Source organism: Taudactylus pleione, unplaced genomic scaffold, assembly GCF_031769625.1.
Source record: "Taudactylus pleione unplaced genomic scaffold, aTauple2 ptg000212l, whole genome shotgun sequence".
Lineage (NCBI taxonomy): Eukaryota > Metazoa > Chordata > Amphibia > Anura > Myobatrachidae > Taudactylus > Taudactylus pleione.
The window spans coordinates 1,254,789-1,281,212 of NW_028284614.1; the positions used below are offsets into that span (position 1 = coordinate 1,254,789).

The following is a 26,424-nucleotide window of genomic DNA, read 5'->3' on the forward strand; positions in this document are numbered from 1 at the left end:
GTAATGCTTCACACTGATATTCTCTCTCTCATGCTCTTGTATCACCCTCACAGGCAAAGTTGAGCTAATCCAAGAGCTTGACACTGTCAGAGAATAGGCTTCTCCTTGATTGGAGTCTTTGTAAAGTGAGCTGGGAACGTAGTGAGCAATGTGGCTTAGGGCGGGATGTACTAAAGAGGAAAATGCGGTAAAACCCCCGAAAATGCAGTTTTTGGGCGTTTTACCGCATTCCCTGAATGTACTAAGGCTTCGTATCCCTTCAGGTGGCGTTACCCAATAGAAGCTTATGGGCTTCTTATCGGGACACTCCTGGCTGGGGGGATCCGATCGGATCCCTCCCATGAGCCCCCGCGGCCCGCTGCCCTCTGCGCATGCACAGAAGGACTTCTGCGTGTTCATCCCGGAAATCCCTCTGCCCGGCAGCATCGCAAAGGACAGCTCTTATCAAGAGAGCTGTCCTTTGCTAAATTCTTGGTACATACCGCTGTAATGAACCGCGGTATGTACCCGAAGTCAGGGGGGATGTACCGCATCGCAGAAGCGATGCTTAGTACATCCCATCCTTAATGTGAATTGGGGGCACTGTTTGGCATAACGTGTACCGGCAGCAGTACCATTGGCATATTGTGAAATGGCGGCACTAAAATGTGACATACATAGGGCAGGATGTACTAAAGGTAAAAATGCGGTAAAACCCCAGAAAAAGCAGTTTTGGGAGGTTTACCACATTCCCCGAATGTACTAAGCACCAGAATGCGATCCATTCCAGTGCTTCGTCCTGATGGAGGTGGCATTACCCAAGAAGCCTATAGGCTTCTTATCGGGGCGCTCCAGGCTGGGAGGGGTCCGACCGGATCTCTCCCATGAGCCCCCATGGCCCGCGTCCTTCTGCGCATGCTTAGTACATCCCGCCCGATATCTCTACATACCATTATATAGATTAGGAAGAGAGATGCTAGGTGGGCTGAGAGTTGGCAGTATATCGTCCCAAACTGACCTACACCCCATACATATCTTGTGTGGAACTAATAACTGCAGCTAGATGCTCTATAACCAAGGGGAAGGCCAGAGGTGGGGGATTACTTGTCATATGTCTTGTACCCTTTGGAATGTTGACCCTATGTGAGTATGGAGAGATGTCGGCAGCTTCCAAAGTCAGGTCAAACATGTCCATGAGATTAAGTCAGGAAAATGGATCATAGAGTTTTTTGTATGTTTTTTTAAGACTATATATTATGCATCAAGTCAGTAGCACGAGTCGCCCCCCCCAGGGATGAGACCCAGTTCTGCACATATCTGACATACAGAAACTAGTGCACGGATCACATATATGTTTTTGTGGCATCATACAGCCTCTTGCTCAGAACCTCCCAGTTACTATTTATATTCGCCTCTGTTTCTAGCACAATGGGATCATAAACTGTGTATATATCAAGGCTGACAGTCTGCAGGAAACCAAAACAGCGACTCAACACAGATGTCGGGTTCATGACTTCAACATCTCCAGCCAAAGCACTAGCTGCGCACCGTCTTTTTATGTATACAATGTACAAATGTGCTTCCTGGCAGCGCCGAGTCACCATTTTGGAATGACATCTGCTCAGAACCTTTCCTCTTTTTAAGCCACATTCACACTAATGGAAGAGTGCCTGCTAGAATGAGGCCCTGGGGGGAGATATAGTAAGCGTGAAAAAAAGAGGGGGGGTCCCTATCCGCACAGGTTTCACAGATGTTAGTATAGGAATATTAGTGTATAGAAATAGAGAATTGGTTAATGTTTACTGTTTTTTTTAGACTGATAGTGATTGTAAACTATGTATCCATACTGTATAATGATGGGATGACGTAGAAAATCCTATTGGCTGACAAAATACTTCACTTATTATTTTTATTATTGTTGCCAATAAGCTGTTATGCCCCTTGTGATACAGCCATTCGGCCCACACACCAGATCTTTCCTAAATGCCTCTAAATGTAGCCAAACAATCTACAGGTCGAGTTATTGGGCAGTCGTGACAACCTTTTAGGTGGCCAGCTATAATCCTACACTGCGCGACACCAACTGGCCCAATCTGACTGGCTCATTTGTCCCAATTTACCAGAGGTTGGGAGGTATCTCCTGCCAGTGCCGTAACTAGGGTAGTGAGGCCTGTGCAATGGCACAGGGCACCGCAGGGCATGTCAATTTTCTGTTTATTATCATTCTCACTTGTAGCTTTCTCTTATTTCATCCACAGCATCTCCTGGCCTCCCCTATCTCTTCCCTGGCCCTTCCCAATGAGGCCATTCCCCTTTTTGGGTGCGTTAGGTCCCCATTTGAAAAATTAGGGGGTGCCAATGCTCTTTCTGCCACAGGGCACCAAAAAGTCTAGTTAAAGCTCTGTCTCCTGCAACAGCAAAATGGTGTCTTTGGGCTGAGCACAAACACCGGATGAAGGGGCTTGTGGTTAACATCACTATGATTTAAGTAGACCCCATTAAACCAGAACCCCATCTTTCCCAATTGATCATATATCACTGTTGGGAAATATAGTCTAGGAATTTTGAACTGAGATAAAACCAGGCTTGCCTACCCTCCCGATTTTCGGGTGCTGCTCCCGGCCCCCCGGAAAGGCAGGCAAGCCTCCCGGAAGTCTCCGACCTTCCCGACCTCCTCCCTGAAAAAAACAGAAACACCTGCAGCGGGGGGGCCCGGTGTCTCGATTCGCGCAGAATCGCGTCATCGTGGCCCCTCCCCCTGCTTCACAATGCCTAAAATAATGGCATTGTGAAGAGGGGGCGGAGTGACGATGATGCAATCGTGCGGCCCCGCCCCCAGTGTGACACCAACTGGCTGCCCCCGACCCCGGCTCCGCCCCCAATGGCCGTCCCCGTCCCCTGCTATTAGCCGACAATCAGCTCCCTCCCGGAAGGCTGGAGCTGATTGTCGGCAAGTATGGATAAAACTAAGGTGCAATCACCAGAGTCTTATATGATATTATATAAGACGTTGCTTGTAAAGGTTCTACAGTATGTCTATTTTGCCTTCCTCTATGTTGTTAGTTAATGTTTATTTGTATGCATTTTCTACCATTACTTTCCTAATTCAGGGGCCTGTGGGCCTGATTCAGAGCTGAACGCTCTGACCAGAGCGCTCGCTCTGAATCAGGGCCCTCCTACCTGTTTTTGGAGCGGCCTCATGGACGCTCGTATAGCTGTGGGTTACCACCCACAGCTATAGCGAGCGTCCATGATGATGGTCGCGATGGTCTTGACCATCGCGACCATCGGGCTTGCGACAGAGACCCTGCGGTAGGGTCTCACTGCCACAAGCCCTGGAGTGAATTTGGCTCTATCAGAGCCAAAATCACTCCCACTGACATCACTAGTGATGTCAGTGTGGCCGGCTTCAGACGGTAGGCGTTCCCATGGGAACGCCTCCGTCTGGCAGGCACGCCTACCAAAGGGGGCGTGCTGTCAATCAACATCGACAGCACGCCCCCTTTGGTGCGAGACCCGGAGCGATGGAGAGCCCGTCGCTCGCCGGGTTTCGCGCATTCGCACAACGGAGCTCCCTCCGTCGTGCGCATGCGCAGTGTGGGAACATCGACCCGCTTGCGAGCGACCTGCGCTCGCGAGCGGGTCTGAATGACCCCCTGTGTTTGTTTGGGTACATGAACGTTACTCCTACTGCTTCAGCGTATACATAAACCTCATCACTTCCTCTTGTTTCAGGGTACACGGGAAGAAGACGACGTAGTGAGTGATGAACTGGTGGAACAGGATGCCAGGGTAATGGTCTAGGCTCTCTGATCTTACATATTGGCAGATTTAAGAGGAGGGTTAAAAATAAAAAAAATAGTCTCCCTCATTTTTATTGCTGACCAACAGAAGTAATTATAGAGGTAAATAAATGTTATTACTATATTGCATGTTTGTAATATATTTCTATTCTAGACATTTAGGGGTAAATTTACTAAAGTGAGAGTTTTTAGAAGTGAGTTTTAAAAGTGATGTTGCCAATAGCAACAATCAGATTCTAGCTATTATCTTCTAAAAGGTGCTAGTTAAATGTTAAGTAGCATCTGATTGATTGCTGTTGGCAAAATCACTCTTAAATCTCACTTCTAAAAACTCTCACTTTAGTAAATTTACCCCTTACAGTGATTACAAATTATTATTATTTTTTTTTATTTGGTTTAAAAACATGGACATCTACAGCAGTGGTGGGTTGGTCTTATATTTTAAATATATCCTGCGAACGCTCTTGATATAAAGTTTAGGACAAAAAAAGACCACATTTCAATTTAGCCCATGCCACGCCTCTTTCAGGGAAGTCCACGCCCTCAATCTAGCAGGCCACACCCCTTTTGGCTTACATACTTCTGGACTGTTGTCAGTAATGTTCCTTGCTGTTGAGAAGATGCAGTTCAATGACGTGTGCTTTATGGCATGAGGGGAGATGGATCCAGCCTTTGAGAGCAGAAGAGTGGTGAAGTTGCCCAAAGTAACCACACAGCTTTTGGCTGTCATTTATCTAGCACAGTCGGTAAAATGACAGTTCAATGCTGATTGGTTGCTATGGGTAACACCTCCACTTTTTCGCTCTCGAAGGTTTGATACATCTCCCCCATGGTGCGTTATCCTGCCAGCAGTAGCCATAAGAAGATGGGCAGACTGTGGCCGTAAAGAAGGCACATGGTCAGCAAACAATACTCTGTGGCCTTTAAACAATGCTCAATTCATAATAAGGGGCCCAGTGTGGGCCAAGAACATATTCTTACCCTCTTACACCACCATCACCACCTGCAGACTGTACTGCTCACACAAGGCATAATGGATCCAATATGTTGTTTACACCAAATTCTGACCCTACCGTCTGGATGTCGCAGCAGAAATCAAGATTCAACAGACCAAGTGACATTTTTCCAATCTTCAATTGCCCAGTGTTGGTGAGCCTGTGTCCACTGCAGCCTCAGATTACCGTACTTAGGTGACAGGGGTGTAACCCGTTGAGATCTTCTCCTGCTGTAGCCCATCCACTTTAAGGTTCATTGTGCTGTGCATTTTGAGATCCTCTTTCTGATAGCTTGAATCAGTCTGGCCAATCTCTTCTGACATCTCTCGTTAACAAGGCGTTTTCGCCTACTGAACTTACCACTCATTGGATGTTTTATTGTTTTACACACGACTCACTGCAAACTCTCGAGACTGTTGAGCGTGAAAATCTCAGCAGAGCTGCAGCTGGCACCGATAATTCCACGATCAAAGTCACTCATCACATTTCTTCCCTAGTCTGGTGTGTGGTCTGATCAACAACTGAACCTCTTGACAATGCCTGAATGCCTTTATGCATGGAGCTGATGCCACCTCATCAGCTTATAAGATATATGCCTCATCGAGCAGGTGTATCTAATAAAGTGTCTACTGAGCATATGTTGTAGGCACTTTTCTTGGTGGTGTAAAAAAGAGGCCCCCCTATATTTCTTTCCTACCAATGTAATTTCTCTGTACATTGTGACAAGTAAAGCTATGGAGGCACTGGCCTGAGGTAATACTATTCAGGGTGCATCTTTATTGTACATTTTATAATACTTATAATTTGGTTTGTATTGACTTTTTTTTATAATTGCCCGGGGCATCTGAAGGTGGCCTGAGGTAAATGTGACCACTTTCTGTGCCGGAGTGTAGTGGATAATGCATGTATACCATTGTGTTCAGGATTTATATGAAGCTGGTGAACAAAAATGGGGCACAGACGAGGCTCAGTTTATCTATGTATTGGGAAGCCGGAGCATGTCGCACCTTCAGCTTGGTGAGTGATTATTATTATATAACTACAATACTGGTTCCGGGAGATTTGTTGGTTTGATGTCTTCCATGGCTGAAGATTTTCTTAATAACAATTTTGGTCCAAGCGTTAAGATCATCAATATGCTGTTATTTTTGGGAAGCCCTTTCATTTTAGCCATTCATATACAGTATATGCACACGTGATGTGTCATTAAAAAATAATATAGCTACGAACAGTGTATAACTATAACATGGTTATCTTAGCACACCACATCCAGAGAATACGCACAGCTGGGAATGTTACAGTGATTGGCTAATTATTATTTCAAGTAAATCCCTGTGTCTTGCAGTCTTCGACGAGTACGAGAAAATCGCAGGGAAGAAACTGGAGGAGAGTATAAAGGGGGAGCTCTCTGGGGACTTTGAGAAGCTGATGCTGGCCGTAGGTAAGTTCTTTGCTAACTTTGTTTTTGTTTTTTTCCATCCTACATAATTAATGGGTGGGCTATATTTATGGAGAGAGACTGTAGACAGACTGTAGCACAAGACACCAATGATGGTCATTTAAGCCACATTCATTGGTATAAAGGATGTTCCGTGTTTATGGTCTTGCAAGGGATTTATAGATTACACAAAGTTGGCAATAAATATACAGTATGCATTCATGATACAGAACCATGGTAGTGTTATAGTGCAGTCGCTATGCATACCAATACTGAGCATTACATCCAACATAAAGAACAAGATAAGTAGTAATGTACAGTGTCCATATATACAGGATAGGAACAGATACTGAGAATTACATCCAGCATACAGACTAAGATAAGTAGTAGTGTGCAGTATCCATATATACAGGATAGGAACAGATACTGAGCAATACATCCATCATACAGACTAAGATAAGTAGTAGTGTGCAGTGTCCATATATACAGGATAGGAACAGATACTGAGAATTACATCCAGCATACAGACTAAGATAAGTAGTAGTGTGCAGTTTCCATATATACAGAATAGGAACAGATACTGAGCAATACATCCATCATACAGACTAAGATAAGTAGTAGTGTGCAGTGTCCATATATACAGGATAGGACCAGGTAATGAGCATTACATCCAGCATACAGACTAAGATAAGTAGTAGTGTGCAGCAGTGGCGTAACTATGGAGGGTGCAAGGGGTGCACTTGCTATGGGGCCCGGCGGCTTAGGGGGCCCGCCGGCCCAGCAAGCAAGCACTCCCTGCACCGTGCAGCCTTTCCACTGTTTATTAAAGCTCGGCGGTAGAGCGGGCGGCCGTGACGGGGTGGGAGTGGGGAGCGAGTAACTCACACACACTTGGCCCCTCGACGGGCTTAAAGAAAGGGCCGGTGGACAGGAGGCTGGGTCAGTTCCCCTCGGAGCCCAACAAGTCGGCTAGTGGTGATCGGAGGGGGAATGAGGACACCGTCGCACTCCCCTCCCCGGGCTTAAAGAAAGGGCCGGCGGGCTGGCAGGATAGAGGGAGCCCCGGCTGGTTCACCATGGAGCAGGTCCCTCAACTGGACTTAAGAGTCTACTGACTCACCTCACCAGATGGGGGATAGGGGACTCCCGGCGGCCGCAGGGCCGGCCCGATACTCACTATACAGGCGTGTGGAGCGCCATCCGGCAGAGAGCTGATTAGCTGCCAGACCATAATTCAGTCCCCGCTGGCACACAGACAGAGAGAGTACCCCCAGCTGTTCATTCACCCTACCTGCCGCCCTACCTGGACCCACCAGTGCTGCACTCTGCCTGGCCTGCCACCCAACCAGGACCACTCAGGGCTACCCCTCCCTCTGTACACCCGGGCCCACCAAGGAGTGAGTAATATATACACATATAGATATATAAGTACTATATATATATGTATGTGTGTGTGTGTGTGTGTGTATATATATATATATATATATATGTGTCCAAGAGAGCGGCACTCCAAAAAACAAATAGATCCAATTCCCTGTTGCCCTCCGTAAGAAACCTCCGTGGAAGTTCCAAACATATACATCCAAAACGGCGGCACTCAGGTATGAAGAAATGCATTTCTTCATACCTGAGTGCCACCGTTTTGGATATATATATATATATATATATATATATATATATATATATATATATATAATGTGTGTATGTTGCTTTTTCATGTCCTGACAAAAATGATGTAACTGAAACGTTGACGAGCAACAGCTCTGTGTTATTCTTTTGCATATATACTCTGTGTGCCTCCTAATATTTTCTGGAATATATATATATATATAATATATATATATATGTGTGTGTGTGCATATATATATATATATATATATATATACAATGTATGTATATACAATTCATATGGGATGTAATCAGCATCCCAACGGTTAGGATACCCACACTGCTGTAGACCCGAGTCGGTGGGGGGCCCTTCACAATTTTGCTATGGGGCCCGCAAAGTTCTAGTTACGCCCCTGGTATGCAGTGTCCATATATACAGGATAGGAACAAGTAATGAGCATTACATCCAACATAAAGAACAAGATAAGTAGTAGTGTACAGTGGGCCTGATTCAGAGCCGAACGCTCTGATCAGAGCGCTCGCTCTGAATCAGTGCCCTCCTCCATGAAAATGGAGCAGCCTCCTGGCCGCTCGCATAGCTGTGGGAACGCCTCCGTCTGGCAGGCACGCCCCCGGCACGCCCACCAAAGGGGGCGTGCTGTCAATCAACATCGACAGTACGCCCCCTTTGGTGCGACACCCGGAGCGACGGAGAGCCCGTTGCTCGCCGGGTCTCGCGCATGCGCACGACGGAGCTCCCTCCGTCGTGCGCATGCGCAGTGGGGGAACATCAACCCGCTTGTGAGCGTCCTGCACTCGCGAGCGGGTCTGAATGACCCCCAGTGTCCATATATACAGGATAGGAACAGATACTGAGAATTACATCCAGCATACAGACTAAGATGAGTAGTAGTGTGCAGTGTCCATATATACAGGATAGGAACAGATACTGAGAATTACATCCAGTATACAGACTTAGATAAGTAGTATTGTGCAGTGTCCATATATACAGGATAGGAACAGATAATGAGCATTACATCCAGCATACAGACTAAGATAAGTAGTAGTGTGCAGTATACATACATACAGTCAGGTGCATAAATATTGGGACATTGACAGAATTTTCATATTTTGGCCTCTGTTCACCACCGCAATGGCTTTGAAATTAAACAAACAAGATGTGCTTTAACTGCAGACTTTCAGATTTAATTTGAGGGTAATTACATCCAAATCAGGTGAACGATGTAGGAATTACAACGGTTTCTATATGTGCCTCCCACTTTTTAAGGGGCCAAAAGTAATGGGACTATCAACTCAAAAGCTATTTCATGGACAGGTGTGAGCTGTTCCCTCGTTATTTCATTATCAACTAGGCAGGTAAAAGGTCTGGAGTTGATTCTAGGTGTAACATTTGCATTTGGAATCAGTTGCTGTCGACTCTCAATATGAGATCCAAAGAGCTGTCACTATCAGTGAAGCAAGCCATCATTAGGCTGAAAAATCAAAACAAATCCATCAGAGAGATAGCAAAAACATTAGGTGTGGCCAAACCAACTGTTTGGAACATTCTTAAAAAGAAAGAACGCACCGGAGAGCTCAGCAACACCAAAAGACCCGGAAGACAACGGCAAACAACTGTGTTGGATGACAGAAGAATTATTTCCCTGGTGAAGAAAAACCTCTTCACAACAGTTGGCCAAATCAAGAACACTCTCCAGGAGGTAGATGCATATGTGTCAAAGTTAACAATCAAGAGAAGACTTCACAAGAGTGAATATAGAGGGTTCACCACAAGATGTAAACCATTGGTGAGCCTCAAAAACAGGAAGACCAGATTAGAGTTTGCCAAACAACATCTAAAAAAGCCATTACAGTTCTGGAACAACTTCCTAAGGACAGATGAGACAAAGATCAACTTGTACCAGAGTGATGGGAAGAGAAGAGTATGGAGAAGGAAAGGAACTGCTCATGATCCAAAACATACCACCTCATCAGTGAAGCATGGCGGTGGTAGTGTCATGGCGTGGGCATGTATGGCTGCCAATGGAACTGGTTCCCTTGTATTTATTGATGATGTGACTGCTGACAAAAACAGCAGAATGAATTCGGAAGTGTTTCGGGCAATATTATATGCTCATATTCAGTCAAATGCTTCAGAACTCATTGGACGGCGCTTCACAGTGCAGATGGACGAATACCCGAAGGAAACTGCAAAAGCAACCAAAGAGTTTTTCAAGGCTAAAAAGTGGAATGTTATGCAATGGCCAAGTCAATCCCCTGACCTGAATCCGATTGAGCATGCATTTCACTTGATGAAGACAAAACTGAAGGGAAAATGCCCCAAGAACAAGCAGGAACTGAAGACATTTGCAGTAGAGGCCTGGCAGAGCATCACCAGGGATGAAACCCAGCGTCTGGTGATGTCTATGCGTTCCAGACTCCAGGCTGTAATTGCCTGCAAAGGATTTGCAACAAAGTATTAAAAAGTGAAAGTTAGATTTAGGAGTGTTTAGGTTGTCCCATTACTTTTGGCCCCTTAAAAAGTGGGAGGCACATATAGAAACCGTTGTAATTCCTACACCGTTCACCTGATTTGGATGTATTTACCCTCAAATTAAATCTGAAAGTCTGCAGTTAAAGCACATCTTGTTTGTTTCATTTCAAAGCCATTGTGGTGGTGAATAGAGGCCAAAATATGAAAATTCTGTCAATGTCCCAATATTTATGCACCTGACTGTACATACATAAAGATAACACAAATTAAGAATTACAACCAGCATCCAGAACAAGAGAAATGATAATAATGTGTAACTATGCTATGAACACAGGATAAAAACAGAAACCTGCATCAAGATTGCAATGAAAATAATAGTGTATTATAATAACGTGTATGATAATGATAAAAAAAAAATGCATCTACTAATAAAATAAACCTGCACAAAGAGAAATACATTGCATCAAGGTTTTCAAATAATGTTTTTAAATATAACATGAAATCTGCACCCAGCACTTTGAGTCCTTTTAGGACAAAAGCGCTATATAAATAACTATTATTATTATTATTATTATGATTATTATTATTATGATTATTATTAGTTCACAGATGAGCACATTTGACCTTATGATACCTGTCTGGCAGCCTGGTTACCACAATAGTAACAATGTCTTCCTTCTTTCCAGTAAAATGTATTCGTGGCATTAAGGACTACTTTGCTTCCAGACTGTACAAATCAATGAAAGTAAGTTCAATAATACACTATAATCACTATCAAAGAAGTGCATTTGCCAATTTGTATGGGGGCAGCGTAGCGAGTAGAGAATCATCGCCAGTACCCCCCCCTAACCCTTTGGTCCCATTTCCCTGATTTGGATTTCAGTCAATGGGGGAGGAGAGATATAAATTATAAACCAATCAGCCTCTAACTGTCATTGTGTTTAGCACAGCCTGTAAAATGACAGAGTTGATAAATCTCCCCCTGTGAGAAGAATTCATGCCAGAAAATGTAGATATAATTAAGGGGCAATCTAAACAAATTCATCTAGGATTAGAGTCAGAGTGATGCTTAGTATTCTTTTCATATCTAAAAAGTTGATATCAATGTATAAATCGCTGTCTGTAATATGACACATATGGGGGAATTCAATTCAGCGCGATGATGAATAGCTGCGGGAGGTAGCTCCCGCAGCTATTCGATTTAATGCGGTGTGTGCCTTGTCGGGAAGCAGGTAAGTCAGAGAATGCCGGTCCTCGCGACTTAACCTGGGTGTTAAGGCGCGGCAACCGGCATTCTCCAACTAAAGTGCTGGGCGCACAGCTGTTAGCCCCGAGCTAAGCCGGCACTTTTGTTGGGTGCGAGAAGAAATCCTTTGCCCGCCCAAACAGTGCGGTTTATTGAATAGCTGCAGCTATTCAACATCGCACTGAATTGAATTCCCTCCATTGTAAGCAAAGCACATAACAGTTTTCACTAATATTATTAGGGGTATTCAATATGGAGCGAAAACTCAGTTTCTGCGAGGTTTTCGCTCGGATGACGTCATTATCGCCGCTTTTAGTTTTACACCGTATTCAATTTGGAAACTTTTCGCCGGTGCGAAAAGTATATTGCATTCGACCCTGCGGAAAAGTATGACCAAGGAATGGGGGGCGAAAAAAGTGCAGAATTGGGGTTTTGGGGTGCAACATTTCGGAAACCACCCTGCAACCTTCAGACAGTTCCCCAAAGGTAAACTGTGTCAAAAAATAAAAAAAAAAATACCTCAGAAGACCCCAAAAAATGCACTTTCATATTGGGAGCGACAAAAAAAATTGGGGGGTACAAAGTTAAAAACTAGCGAACTACAATCTATGGGGGTCCCCAAGTATGCCCCAGAAGTTTTTTTCAGTGCAGGTGTTTGCGGCAGGTGGATTTTTCACGTTTTTGAAAACCACTTTACCAACTTTAAAATATGCTCACCCCCATTTTTAAGTACCCCAAATTTGCTGGGACTACTTATTTTCTGCAAAAAAACCTTCTAAATACTATTCTTCACCACATTCCCAAATCCCCAAAATAGCAGCTTTCGAGCCTGTTTAAAGACCCCAAAAACCTTCAGCAGGGCTAATCGGCGGTGTCCAGAGTGATCCCCCATGTCAGAGCATCTTTTTGAGGGTGTTAGGGTGATTCCCCAAAAATCAGCGAAGTTTTCGCTGATTTCACTTTCGGCGGGTGCCGTTTTTCGACGTTTTCATATTGAATACGGGTATAAGCGGGGGCGCACGCGATACTGTTTCGCCGGCAAAAGCTGCGATGTGCGGTGAAAACTTTGATGGCCAGTTTAACGTTTCATATTGAATACCCCTCTATATGTCCAAACGTCCCGGCAGCACTTTGCAGACATCGCCCACGATCGAGTACTCGCCCTTATTTTTAAATCTGGTATAAATTTTAATGCAGTTTTGTATAAACTTGGGACTCTGGCATGTCCAAAAGAGTTTGGACATCCCAGAGCTGACATTATCATCTTCCTTCCAGGGCTTGGGAACAGCAGACAACACTCTGATCCGGATTATGGTTTCACGCAGTGAGGTTGACATGATGGACATTAGAGAGTCATTTAGAACCCACTATGAAAAGTCCCTGTACTCCATGATAAAGGTAAGTCCCCAGCGTGCCACCCTGTAATACAATCTATCTTCACAGACCAGTAAGCCTGAACTACACGGCAATTTGATGTGAAAAGTTACCATAAAAAGAACCCTTGTTTAGCACAGTCTGAGCCTGATCCTTAGATGGACGCAGATCAGACAACTGGTGCGTCCTTGTACGCAGCGGCTGTTAGATAGTATAATAATTCAGCGGCGCAGGAGTCATCTCTTGCCATTTTCTTTGACTCGCTGTTGAGTCAGAGGACGCAGCATTGGATCACCTGTGTGACCATCGATCATCTCAGTAACCCTCAGGTTACTTAGGATGACCGGGAATTCATGCTGCTGAAGCCAGCGAAGCTGCGTCCAAGGGCACAGCCACTGGCTTCTGTATGCCCAGAAAACAGAGCCCCCGTTTTCTGTGACGCTGTCTGTCACCGTCCCCAAAAACCAGCAGCATGTCAATCAAGCTGCGGCTTTGTGAGAGCGACATTGCAGCTCTGGATCTGCAGGTGCGCCATGCGGTTTCTGCGCATGCGTAGATCTAAAAACATCGGAGATGTATGCAAACATTGGTTTTCCGTACATCTCTCAATTATTCCCTCTATCATTAGTTTGTATGCTATAGGCTCTGTGCTGCTCCCTGCAGTGTTATTCAATACTTGGGAAGTATTCTGGGCACAAGGGGGAACATATAAGACAACTCTGTAATAAAGAACCAGTGACATTCTATGTAAATGAGGGCAAAATGTGACAAAAGCTGAGCTGGTGTAGTGACCTTGTCCATCAATGTCATTGGGTTTGGAATTATTAGGGATTTAACCCTTCTATACTGTAGCATGCAATATGCTTTTTAGTAGTAACCCATCTGATGCTCCTTTCAGAATGACACATCTGGAGAATACAAGAAGGCTCTCCTGAACCTGTGTGGGGGCGATGACGAGTATGTATAGCCACCTACAGTGTAATATTATAATTAATATTCATTTTATTTATATACCACTCTTCTTCAATTGGACTCAAGGCGCTTTATACATCATTGTAGCACAATATGCGTACAGGTTTCACGTCCTAGTTTTCTGCTTTCTCTTGGTTTATATATTTAGCAAGATGGGACCAGATACACAGCGACGCGATATGGTATAGATTATTTCCCCTTCGCGCTAGGAACCTGGAAGTGACGTGAGTGAGGGCAGAAGTGCTGTTCTATGCCCATAAAGGCCCCCTAAAGAAGAAACTTGTCCCCTCGCGGACTCGCCACAAGATTATATTCCCCCTCTATGCCCACGTGGATGGTAGGGAATTACATTGGACAGTAGCTGATGACGTCAGGGTCACTACCCAGGCAATATGCTACAACACTATTTGGAGAGATTTCCAATATATAGAATAGAGTAAAAAAAAAGAGTTTGCACACCACCTAGTGGCCACCAGAGCCGTAACTAGACTTTGTGGTGACCTGTGCCAGAGACAGCATTGGTGCCCCCCCCCCCCCATTTTTTAAATAGTGATAGCGCAACTGAAAAAGGTCATGGCCTTATGGGGAAGGGCCAGGGAAGAGGTAGGGGCAGCCAGGAAATGCTGGGGATAAAATAAGAGGAAGCTACAAGTGAGATTGATAATAAACATGAAAATTGACAGGCCCAAACAGCGCCCCCTGCCCTATGGTGCCCTGTGCCATGGCACAGGTCGCACCACCCTAGTGGAATAGCAGATTTTTTTTTTCTTTCATTTCAAAATAATGCATAACTGCCTACAGATATCTGAACACAGCCAATGCAGTGAATATATGCATATATATTAAGCATAGCCTTACCTGCACCGATTGCCTACTGCAGACATTTGTTTTGAGACAGCAGTGAATGTTCATGAGACTACAACTTCTTTTATTTACTATGAACTTGTGATGCCACGTTTTTCATTTTAAACCGAGGTGGCATTATTCTGAATATAAAAGCTTATCTCAATTTTTGGTTGCCTCCCCCGTGTACCATAGTGTGTGCACATGAGGTGGGTCGTACATTGACAAATAGATCATCAAATAACAGGAGATGTTGCTGATTTGTTGACACACACCTTGTGGCCCAAACAGACCTGTCCGTCTGCTGGGGAGTGAGGCCGGCAGATGACTGCACACACGCCAGCCAGTCAGATTGTCCAGCCTGAACTTCTGTCACTGAGGGCTTAAGGGTGATCTCCACCTTTGTAGAATTCCATATGTGTGTGTGTGTGTGTGTGTGTATGTATATATATATATATATATATATATGTATATATGTACTGACAAGCCCTGCTTAGCTGCAGGTGACATGAATCTGTCAAACACGGAGGATATAGAAATCTTATCTAACAGATACTGAAAATTGGATATCTGATGACTGCATCCCACGTGGTTACCAGTAAGGGAGATTTCAGTCTGAAGGGCTATTCCCATATATGAACACAGCAGTGGTTTATACCACCATTTTAGGTACTCCTTTACCCTATTGGTGATTGATGATTGGTGGTGGAGAAATTCTTACATATGATATTGCACTAGGAGGCGCTTTTTTTCTCATCTTTTTTTAGAGATATATATATATTGTTTTTGCTCAACATCGCAAATATGGACAAGTGTATGTAATGAAATATATAGCGGTGTGCTTTATCTGCCTGGAGTTTTGGAACCTGTTTATTGAATGAGGATGAAGTGACAGGCGAATCGGCCATCTGCAATGATTGTTTCCTGTCTTTGGTATACCAATAATAGTTTTATTCTACACCTTATATATCACAGGCCCCAAGTGTGAGACAATGATGTGTAAATACTTTAAAGCCCACTGTACAGTATAATCACCTGATTACAGACTTAACCTTAACTTCACATGTGAGCTGTTCCTTTCCTTCTTATAGCGCCGCTGGGGAGTATTTCCCAGAAGCCGCCCAAGTCGCCTATCAGAAATGGGAGCTCAGTGCGACCACTGCTTCACGCGTTGAGGTTGGACCAGAACACAGTATTCCCCTCCATCTTGCCACACCTGCTGCTGTTTGACGTTATGGTCAATATAACCCCGCTAGCAGCTTCCCAGCATCCCTTTCTGCCGCTTGCTTGCCTCACGTTAGCCAAATCTAAAATGCTTGATTCAACTAACCAGCTAATTGTTTTTGTTTCCAGTAGATATGCTGCTAACACTTTTCTTCCTCCTAAAGTAGCACTGGTAACTTTATATTAATTACTCCTGGTTTTCTGTCTCTCCAATGCATTCCAGTGCTAGCAAACTATTGTAATGCATTGTCGCCTTTCTTCTTGGCTTTACACTGAAGAGCCAAAAGTCATGGTACTATAGGTGCACAGTATCTTGTAGAACCCCCCTCTAGCGCTGCAAAGTACAGCAACTCGACGTGGCATCAATTCCACAAGGGGACCGAAGACCTCTGGAGAGATGGTGACCCATGCCGTCTGGATAGCTTCCCACAGCTCCCTGATATTTGTAGGTGCAGGATATTGGGTGCGAATGGACGTCTCCACCACTTCCCATAAATGCTCGATTGGGTTCATGTCAGGCGAACGTGGTGGCCACATCATTTGTCAGAACACTCTAGAATGCTCCTCAAACCAATTCTGAACAACTTGGGATCAGTTACATTGTGCATTATCCTGCTGGAATATTCCATCGTTATGGGGGTCCATGAGGTCCATGAAGAGCTACAAATGGTCAATAAGCAATGCAACATAGTGGTTACTGATCAATGACGTGTTCAGGCGGACCCATCCTATGCCACGTGAAAACGCCCCGCACCATTGTGGAACCCAACCAGCCTGCTTGGTACATGGTTGACAGTTGGGATGTATGGCCTCATATGGCCTGTGCCAAAGCCTACACTAGGCCCAAAACAGCTGGAACCATGACTCATCGGACCATGCCACATGTTGCCAGTCCACCAGGGTCCAATTAGCGACGTCACAAGCCCAGGTGAGGCATTGTGTCCAGTGTCATATTGTTAACAGGGGCACGCTGGTGGCTCTTCTGATCCCATATCCCATGGAAGCTAAAGAACGCTGCTGTGACCTGCTGGCTATGCATCTGGTACCTCCAGCATTGAATGTGGATGTGATTTGAGCCAGTGTCTCTTGTGTTACCACGGACAAGTCTGGCCAGACACCTCTGGTCACGATCATTAAGCACCCGTGGTCGGCCACTGTGCTGTCCATGGTGGGTGGTAGTGCCGTCCATGAGGTATTCCACGTGACACCGTAAAACAAGGAATGTTCAATGTTTGCACAACTTCGGAAATCTAATGTCCCATCCGTCAGGCACCCACTATCATGCCCCGTTCGAACTACCATAATTCACATCGTTTTGCCATGAGCAGCCTAGCTGGTGTTCAAACTGACTCGCGAGATGTCAGATTACAACTGCTGCAGGTCTGGGCATTTCCAAACCATCACAGTACGGTGACGCCATTTACCATTACCTTTACATACTGCTGTCCCATTACTTTTGGCACTTCAGTGTATAATCACACTAACTGTATTCTACTTTCCTTTAGCAACATGCTATATATTGTGGGGGAGGTTATGATTCAATGGAAAGTCTAACCAAAGTATATTGTTAATAGTATTCAAGATACAATAACTTTTAGATTGGTATATTTTATTTACCATCTGTGTAATACAACAAACCTTTTTAGACACAGCGGCTCTGTCGCTATACAAACTGATGCTGGCAACAGTAATCAGTATTGGTTCAATAGTGGCATACAGTAGGCACAAACACATGAAGTGAGATAAGCTTGCTATGTTGGAGGAAATGGTAAAAAAAAATTATATATAGTAATAAAACAGAAAATTGTTCTAAATATAAAAAAAATTTTTTTTAATAAAGAATAATATATTTTGAGTGGACGTCCCTCTCTTTTTCCTTTTAAACATTCACTATTGTATCTTTGTTTCTAACTGATGGATAATGGAAAAATCCTAAAAAATTTAAATAAAACTGTGCCACCTACTGGCGGATGTACATTAGTGCAGTCTGCAAACAAAAACATCTATATAAACATTTATATAAATCGAAACATTATTATCATGTATTCATGGAGTCGCCACAAAGTATAGCATCATACAAATATAATACAAACATCTATATATTCAGTAGGAATAATAAAAACATGTTTTGTCCTTTTCCATGTTGAGATTTTCTTATAGGGTACTAAAATAGATTAAGGTGCAAAGTTATTGGCTAAAATAATTATTTAAATTTCAGAAAAAAGTATATATTTAAAAAAAAAATAAGATTTTGTTTATAGCAGTACAAGATTAGAGCTCTTTGTAAATTCATCTGTATTTTATATTTTTTTTAAATACAAAGAAAGGTTAGTTTAACTACTACAGTATTTTATTAGTATTGAAAAACAAACAATGCAAGAAAGGGGTTGAGTGTAGATCAGGGGAGTCAAACTCGGGCCATCCAGCTGCAGTGGTACTACACATCCCACCATGCCCTGTACAGTTTTAGCATGCCCTAATAGCAAAACTGTTGCAGTGCATGCTGGGATCTGTAGTTCAACTGCAGCTGGATGGCCCGTGTTTGACACCACTGGTGTATGGGGTACGCGGGTTGAGGATTTTTAAAACACTCAGATAGCTCAGTATAATTCCTGATACAAAACAAAATTCAACATTCATCAAGAATTTGTGTTACACCAATATTCTAGCCTAGAACGTAATACATAAACTGCACGATTACAGAATAAGACTATATACCGCTGTATGGAAAATGCTTTTATATTTTATAATATTTCCTCTAGTTGAAAGGAACCATACAGCCTGCGGCTGACTTCAATGCGGACAGTGATGGAAAGGCTTTGAGGAAAGCAATGAAAGGATTTGGTAAGGACGCTTTATGGTTGGAAATATTATTCTTCATTATAGGAATGTTCTAATGTGAGTCTTCAGCACAGAACCTTGGATGGGCTTACACATACCTCCCAACATTTGAAATTGCCCAATCAGGACAAAATAGACCCCACCCCCAATCTGCCCAGAGACGCCCACTTTTTCCCAAAACCCCACCCCTTTCGCGGCGTGGGAATTTGTAATGTCTTGTGATTTTCAGGATCATTGGGATCCTGTGCTGCATGAAATCATTTCCAGTATAGAGTTTCTGATATAGGGTGTAGGTTCCCTAATTTGCTGGGAGAGGTTATCTACCCTCTAATGATGTTACTTTACTACCTTGTGTATTGCCTCCTGCCAGTTATATCCCTTTTTATTATAATTTTTTCAGCTGTTTATTGTAGCAGGCCAATTCATTTCTGTTGCCTTGGGATACGACATAGATCTGCTCTGCTCTGTAAATTGCACACAGTGTACCCAAAAAGCAGCTTTATGTCATATCCAAAAACAAAAACATGGAGGAGACTAGAAACAAAATGTACTTATAATAAATAAATAAGCCCGTACTATAAATTGTGATAGCTCCATGGTAATATAACTGCCCTATATTGATACCAAGCAAAAAGACAATTGAGTGAAACTTTTATAATAATAATAATAATAATACAAATAAAATCTGTGCAAATGTTATCTCTGGTCAGTGTTTTAAGCACATACTTCTATGGTACTAATGTGAGTACATTCCAGGGTCAAACAATTAGAAATATATGAATTCTCTGGAAATTTGGCCCAGAATTTGTCAAAATTGTGTTGAAACTTGTAATCTCTATAGTAGAATATGATGCCTCCACTTCTAAAAAATATTTGTCAAATTGGCCAGAACATTTGTCTCCCTTTGGGGTATATAGATTGCTATTTCAAACTATGATTGCACATTTTTACACATTTATGCATGTCCCGCAGGCACTGATGAGGATACCATCGTTGACATACTGACCAAACGCACTAATTCTCAGAGGCAGGAGATACTTAAAGCTTTTAAGTCACACTTTGGTCGCGTAAGTCTTGTTTTATTTATTGTAAAATTGTCTTTAAAATAGTAAATTGTTTTTATTTATTTTGCCTTTTTTTTAATTTATTTTTTTACCTTTTTCATACCATTTCACTTACAAGCAGGAGAGAGATCTTGTGATATCTTTCCTCACGATCCGGGGACACTGTGTCTATGCACAGGAGTCTCTCACAAATGTGAAAGACTCCTCCAAAATGCTGGGGATGCAGCTCTCAGGGAGAGCAGTGATCGATACTCGCTGTCCCTATGAGTTTTCCTTAGTTTATAGTGCGATAATTTGATTAAACTTGAAAAATATCTGCAGCGAAATCGCAGCAGTTCCGCGATTATTAATACATAGGCCCCTTAGTGATATAGTAACTAAAACCTCTAAAAAGGGGAAGTGGCATAGCAACCAATCAGAATTCGGTTATCATTTTCTAGTCTGAAGATAAATGATAACTACAGTCTGATTGGTTGCTGTGTACAACACCTCCGATTTTCTTTTTAGCAGTTTTAGTGAATCTACATAATACATATTTATACTCACAGATCACCTTTCGTACTAGGTATTTGATGGAGTCTGACACCAGCTGCTGGCTAGGCAACGGCAAAAGCCGGATATTCTTCTAAGAGCTACATGTATGGAATTGTAAACCTGTGTTTTTCATAAAATATATTATTTTATACTGTTACCGTAAGTTGTTATATTTGGATTTCATGGTGACACGATTCAGCCTGACGTTGCGCTTATCTTATATTTAGGACTTGATGGCGGATTTGAAGTCTGAGATCTCTGGATCATTGGCCAAGTTGATCCTTGGACTTATGCTGACACCTGCTCAATTTGATGCCAAGCAATTAAATAAAGCCATTGCGGTATCTACAGTTTCTTTTTTGGCTATCCCCTACTAATACCATACAAATATGTCCTATAGCTACCTTGGTGCCTTTTATCCGCTATAGAGATCCCATGAATGAGTCTATATTTACCCTGACGACAAATGATCGTAACTGCATCGGCCTCAGCTGTGCTTGTACATTTTTCCATACTGCTCCAATGGTCCCGAACGCCACTGATTGCCATGTCCAGTTACTGCTGGAGATATATGGTCTACCATTGTTTGTTGCCCTAGCTAGGAATCAATGGCTCAGCCAGTTAGTTAACCTGGCCAGGTGGGGGTGGGGCTTACTCACTGAGAAAAGATCAGAGCCAATCCAGGTTAACGTGAACCTGTCACCTACATACAGTGCAAACAGTCTTTTTGTGAGTTTGTCTAGCTATGTAAAGTATCTAATTGTACCTGTCGTCTGCACACAATGGGGGCTGCCATTTTGTAGACTACCTGTACCTCCAGTCTGTGTAAGTAACAGCTACACTTTATCTGACAAAAAAAAACAGATTATGATCTGATGTGACAGCATTGATTAATTATGGCAGTGTGTATAGAATCCTTGTATAGCCATACCTGCTAAAAGTCCAGATTTTTAGTCCAGGAGGAGCAGGACCTTCCCGAAAGGGTTTTACAAAATGGGAGCAGTTTGGGCAGCTCATGTGTGTGACTTATTAGGTCTTGAAGCACAAATATAAATGTCCACACGTATGCCCTATCATCACATGAGAACGGTTTAGTGAAAGTCCTTTGGATTTGCTGTCTCTGTACAGTTGTTGATCAATCAGTTTTTTTATTATAGTAGAATGTCCATAAGTTTTATTGATTTGCAGGGGGCCGGCACAGATGAAAAAGTCCTAATAGAAATCTTGGCTACAAGAAATAACCAGGAGATCCAAGCTATTAATGAAGCTTATCAAGAAGGTGAGCAGATAGAACATCGTGTTGCATCCGTCCAGCTACTAGGGGTCATTTATCACTAGAATAATGAGTAGTGACAGGGAGACTTTAAGGCAATGAGCCCTGTGATGGGAATAGTATCCAGCTAAGCCTTTCCAAGAGAGGGGACTTCTGGGGTTTACCTGGCAGCTCCCGGGTTCCGGACTGTAGACAGAAAGTAATTAGTTAGACAATGTCTAGATATACACCAGATGTTAGACAGTTAATAGTTAGACAAGGATAAAGTTCGACACAGGCAAAAGTCAGACACACTAAAGTTAGACATGTAAAAAGTTCGACAGGTACATAAGAGCGACAGGGTCAAAATTTCGACACGAAAATGGTCGACACATTTTTTTATATATTTTTTTTTTTAGGGATAGGGTTAGGCACTTACTGAAGGGTTAGGCACTTACTGGAGGGTTAGGGTTAGGCACTTACCCAGACGGTTAGGGTTAGGCACCAGGAGGGAGGGTTAGGCATCAAGGGGAGGGTTAGGGTTAGGGTGAAGATTAGGGCTAGAAAACTTTAAAAAATAATTGTCGACCATTTTTGTGTCGACCATTTCGTGTCGAACTTTTGACCCTGTTGACCTTTTGTACCTGTCGAACTTTTTACATGTCTAACTTTAGTGTGTCTGACTTCTGTTTGTGTCTAACTTTTTTCCCTGTCTAACTATTGACTGTCTAACATCTGGTGTCTATCTAGACATTGTCTAACTAATTACTGTCCATCTCTTATACCACACCCGCAGTTCCTGCGGACAGATCAGTTTCATCCTACTTCTAACAAGTCCCTATACTTTCATTGCCCTAGTGATACTGCTTCTAAGGCTCTTAGAACACTGACGATCAGTAAGATGTGTCTGGCATAGACAAGGCCATAGCAGGTCTGGCAGGATGTATTTGCGGGTGGATGTTCTCAGTTAGCTGAATCCCATAGCTGGCAAACTATGAGAATTGTTACCCCAAAGACATTGCAGATAAGTACGTGCATCAAAGCATGTCAGGATGGCAACTAAAATGCAGAGAAAGATTAGTTGTTCAATTTTAAAAATAAAGTAAAAAATATTAGATTTTCCAGGTAAAACATTTTTAGTGAAAAATCTTTAAAACCTGGAACTTTCACTGGAAATGAAAGTCCCTTCTCTTTTTCGGGAAGTTTATTTGAAGGATAATGTGAAAGTGCAGAATCTGCACCTTTTTATACAGTAACGGAAGTGCAGTGTTTGTGCCTATGATTGCAAGAATGTACTTTCCTTATGAGGAAGCTCAGGGATTTGCAGGTGTATGTATAGTCGTCCAATTTTTAGCATACAGTGTTTATACAACCATAATGGAAAAAACAGATTTCATTTTGCAGGAAAATATTTAAATGAGACCTAAGAGGTGGAAGATGATTTGGGGACAGCAGTGCTTTATGGGAACCACAAAGCATTTCTCCTGCTGCAAAGGAGCTTGGAGATCTCACATGTTTGGTACAGTAGGTGGCAGTAGCATAGAATTCGATGACTATTTCCACATGCCTGAGCCAGACCTGTATGCATAAAATAGTGTATATAGCGTAAATTCCTATGTTCGCAGCCAAACGTCTCCGGAACCTCGTGCTTAAATCTGCCCCTTAGTCTACATAATTACGTGCACTCAGTTGCGTATCTATAATGGGTGCAATGTACACGGGCCCCTGGGTCCAGGGGGGCCCACACCACACACCCTGCACCGATTTCTTCATTACCTACAGTACCTCTCCGGAGTCTCGCGTTGGCAGTGCCAGCGCTGCAGAAATCACCCGAAAAGTGGAGTGGTGGCCATTATTCCAGTGTTATGCGCATGTGCTGCAGACTCTAGCACAGCACCACAGTCTACTAGTGCTCATAATGGCACTGAAAGAGCCTAAGCCTAACTGTCCCCTCCCATAGCCTAACCCTAACTGTCCCCTCCCATTGCCTAACCCTACGTCCCCTCCCGCAGCCTAACCCTAACTGTCCCCTCCCATAGCCTAACCCTAACCGTCCCCTCCCGCAGCCTAACCCTAACTGTCCCCTCCCATTGCCTAACCCTAACCGTCCCCTCCCATTGCCTAACCCTACGTCCCCTCCCACAGCCTAACCCTAACCGTCCCCTCCCGCAGCCTAACCCTAACTGTCCCCTCCCATTGCCTAACCCTAACCGTCCCCTCCCGCAGCCTAACCCTAACCGTCCCCTCCTGCAGCCTAACCCTAACTGTTCCCTCCCATTGCCTAACCCTAACCGTCCCCTCCCGCAGCCTAACCATAACCGTCCCCTCCCGCAGCCTAACCTTAACTGTCCCCTCACTCAGCCTAACCCTAACTGTCCCCTCCCGCAGCCTAACCCTAACTGTCCCCTCCCGCAGCCTAACCCTAACTGTCCCCTCCCGCAGCCTAACCCTAACTGTCCCCTCCCTCAGCCTAACCCTAACTGTCCCCTCCCTCAGCCTAACCCTAACTGTCCCCTCCCGCAGCCTAACCCTAACCCTAACCGTCCCCTCCCTCAGCCTAACCCTAACCGTCCCCTCCCACAGCCTAACCTTAACCCTCCCACACTATTGCCTAACCCTAACTGTCCCCTCCCGCAGCCTAACCTTAACCCTCCCACACTATTGCCTAACCCTATCCCCAATACTCACCTTCGGAATCTGTCGCTATTGTGACTGTCTGGATCCAGATTACATCCCGTGATCAGGATAGAAAATGACCTGATTTAGGTGCGTTCTGCGGGGAAAGCAGTGGGTGTAACACAGGCATCTCGTGTATGATCCCTTAGCTAATTTGGAATATGAAGTAATTTATTCTTTCTTGAAGGTGATGTGAAATTGATTTTGTGGTTTTATTACAGCAGGGAACGTCAGTCATGTGTTAGCTGGAACTCTCCATAGTAAGTGTGTATCTCTATTCTTCTTCTCAACAGCTTACCACAAGTCACTGGAAGATGCCATAAGCTCGGACACATCCGGACATTTCAAGAGGATTCTCGTCTCCCTGGCATCGGTTGGTTAACAAGTACATTCACACAGGGGGAGATGCATCAAGCCTTGGAAAGAAATAATGTGGGGGGAGGGGGGTTGCTCAAAGCAGTCTTTGAAATGACAGAAGCTGATTGGTTGCTTTGGGCAACTTCTCCACTTTATCTCTCTGCAAAGCTTGATACATCTCCCCTACAGACAATTGCACAGACACATACACCCTCACACAGAGACACTGACATTCACACAGAGACACTGAGGGGTACATTTACTAAAGTGGGAGTGTTTAGATAGCAACTAATCAGGTTCTAACTATTATCTTCTAGTAGGTGCTAGTTAAATGTTAAGTAGAATCTGATTGGTTACTATGGACAACATCTCCACTTCTATAAGTTCTCATACATATTATGCATAAGTACTTTCCTATTATAGATCAGTGCTTCTCAAGTCTAGTCCTCGTACACACTAACAGTGCATGTTTTCCAGGTCTCCCCGTAGAATCACCAGTAAAATAATTAGAACCACCTGTGGATCTTTTAAAATGTCTCAGGGGTCTATTTACTAAGCAGTGTTAGGAGACAGAGTGAAAAGTGATAAGGTGCCAGCCAATCAGCTCCTAACTGCCATCTCACAGGCTGTGTTTGAAAAATGACAGTTGGAAGCTCATTGGCTGGCACCTTATCACTCTATCTCCTAATACTGCTTAGTAAATAGACCCCCTCAGTCAGTTATGTATACACCTGTGCTCCAGCAAGGAGATATGCAAAACATGAACTGTTTGTGTCTTCCGAGGACTGGATTTGAGAATCACTGTTGTAGATGGCATTCAATGAGACCATGGCCCTCATTCAGAGCCACTCGCTAGCGGCAGTACGCTCGTTCCGAGCGATGTTCGCACATCTGCGCATGCGTACGGTTTTTAGTACGCATGCGCGAACCAGTCAGTGCGGCCGAAAATCGTTGGTACGCAATATAGCGAGGGCCTGCTATTTTGAGTGACAGAATGAGGCGTATGTGGGTGGTAACAGGGGAAGGTGCTTGAAAACGGGGAGTGGAGATCCGAACGCAGGCGTGCTTAAAGGTCAAAACGGGCGTTTTAAGGGAGTGCATATTTAATACAGCAGCGTCATTGACCACGTCACTTGGTTTTTTTTAACTCAGAACTGCTCGCAAAATAGCGGTTGAAAACACCAACCACAAGAATAGCGAGCAGTTCATACGCTGTACGATGTACTCGATTAATCTAATAAATAGCGGACATGACGTATGGTGCGTGCGGCCAGGGGGCGTTTTTATCAAAAAAACGAGCGTATGTTTTGCTCGCTCGTTCAGACTTAGAGGTGGGAACAGACTGCAATTTGCGAACGGATCATTTGAATAGCCACCCCTTGTTTTTGAACGAACGACCACAAATAGCGAACGGCTCTGAATCAGGCCCCATATCCATAACTGGATGAGTTGTACCCTCTAAGTAGAAAAACAACTCACAAAAAAATCCGTAAGTATCTCTAATAAAGTTTCTTGTGTTATTTTTTCATATCCATACTCATAATCCTTTGAAAGCATTATTCAGGTACAGTTTAATGTTGGTATAATTTTTATTACCTTTTTTTAAAATTCACTGGTAAAAAGGACAGCTAAAATCTGATTGGTTGTCATGTGATAGAAAATATATTTGCCCAATGGGACTGATTTACTAACATTGTGCAAGGTGGACAAGAGTTCTGTAACAA

At 43.6% G+C, this 26,424-nt stretch overlaps 1 protein-coding gene across 2 annotated transcripts in view; it reads left to right on the forward strand.

The window, feature by feature from the left end:
* The window catches only part of ANXA6 (annexin A6), a 92,677-nt gene that overhangs the window by 46,748 nt on the left and 19,505 nt on the right, over positions 1–26,424 (forward strand). For both annotated transcript variants that reach the window (XM_088478235.1, XM_088478236.1), the window contains exons 8-19: positions 3,715–3,771; positions 5,701–5,794; positions 6,123–6,218; positions 11,004–11,062; positions 12,839–12,961; positions 13,836–13,894; positions 15,844–15,928; positions 18,739–18,820; positions 19,790–19,884; positions 20,643–20,756; positions 21,604–21,694; positions 24,637–24,716. In XM_088478235.1, coding sequence (XP_088334361.1) covers positions 3,715–3,771; positions 5,701–5,794; positions 6,123–6,218; positions 11,004–11,062; positions 12,839–12,961; positions 13,836–13,894; positions 15,844–15,928; positions 18,739–18,820; positions 19,790–19,884; positions 20,643–20,756; positions 21,604–21,694; positions 24,637–24,716 — 1,035 coding nt within the window. The remainder of the gene's footprint in view (positions 1–3,714; positions 3,772–5,700; positions 5,795–6,122; positions 6,219–11,003; positions 11,063–12,838; positions 12,962–13,835; positions 13,895–15,843; positions 15,929–18,738; positions 18,821–19,789; positions 19,885–20,642; positions 20,757–21,603; positions 21,695–24,636; positions 24,717–26,424) is intronic.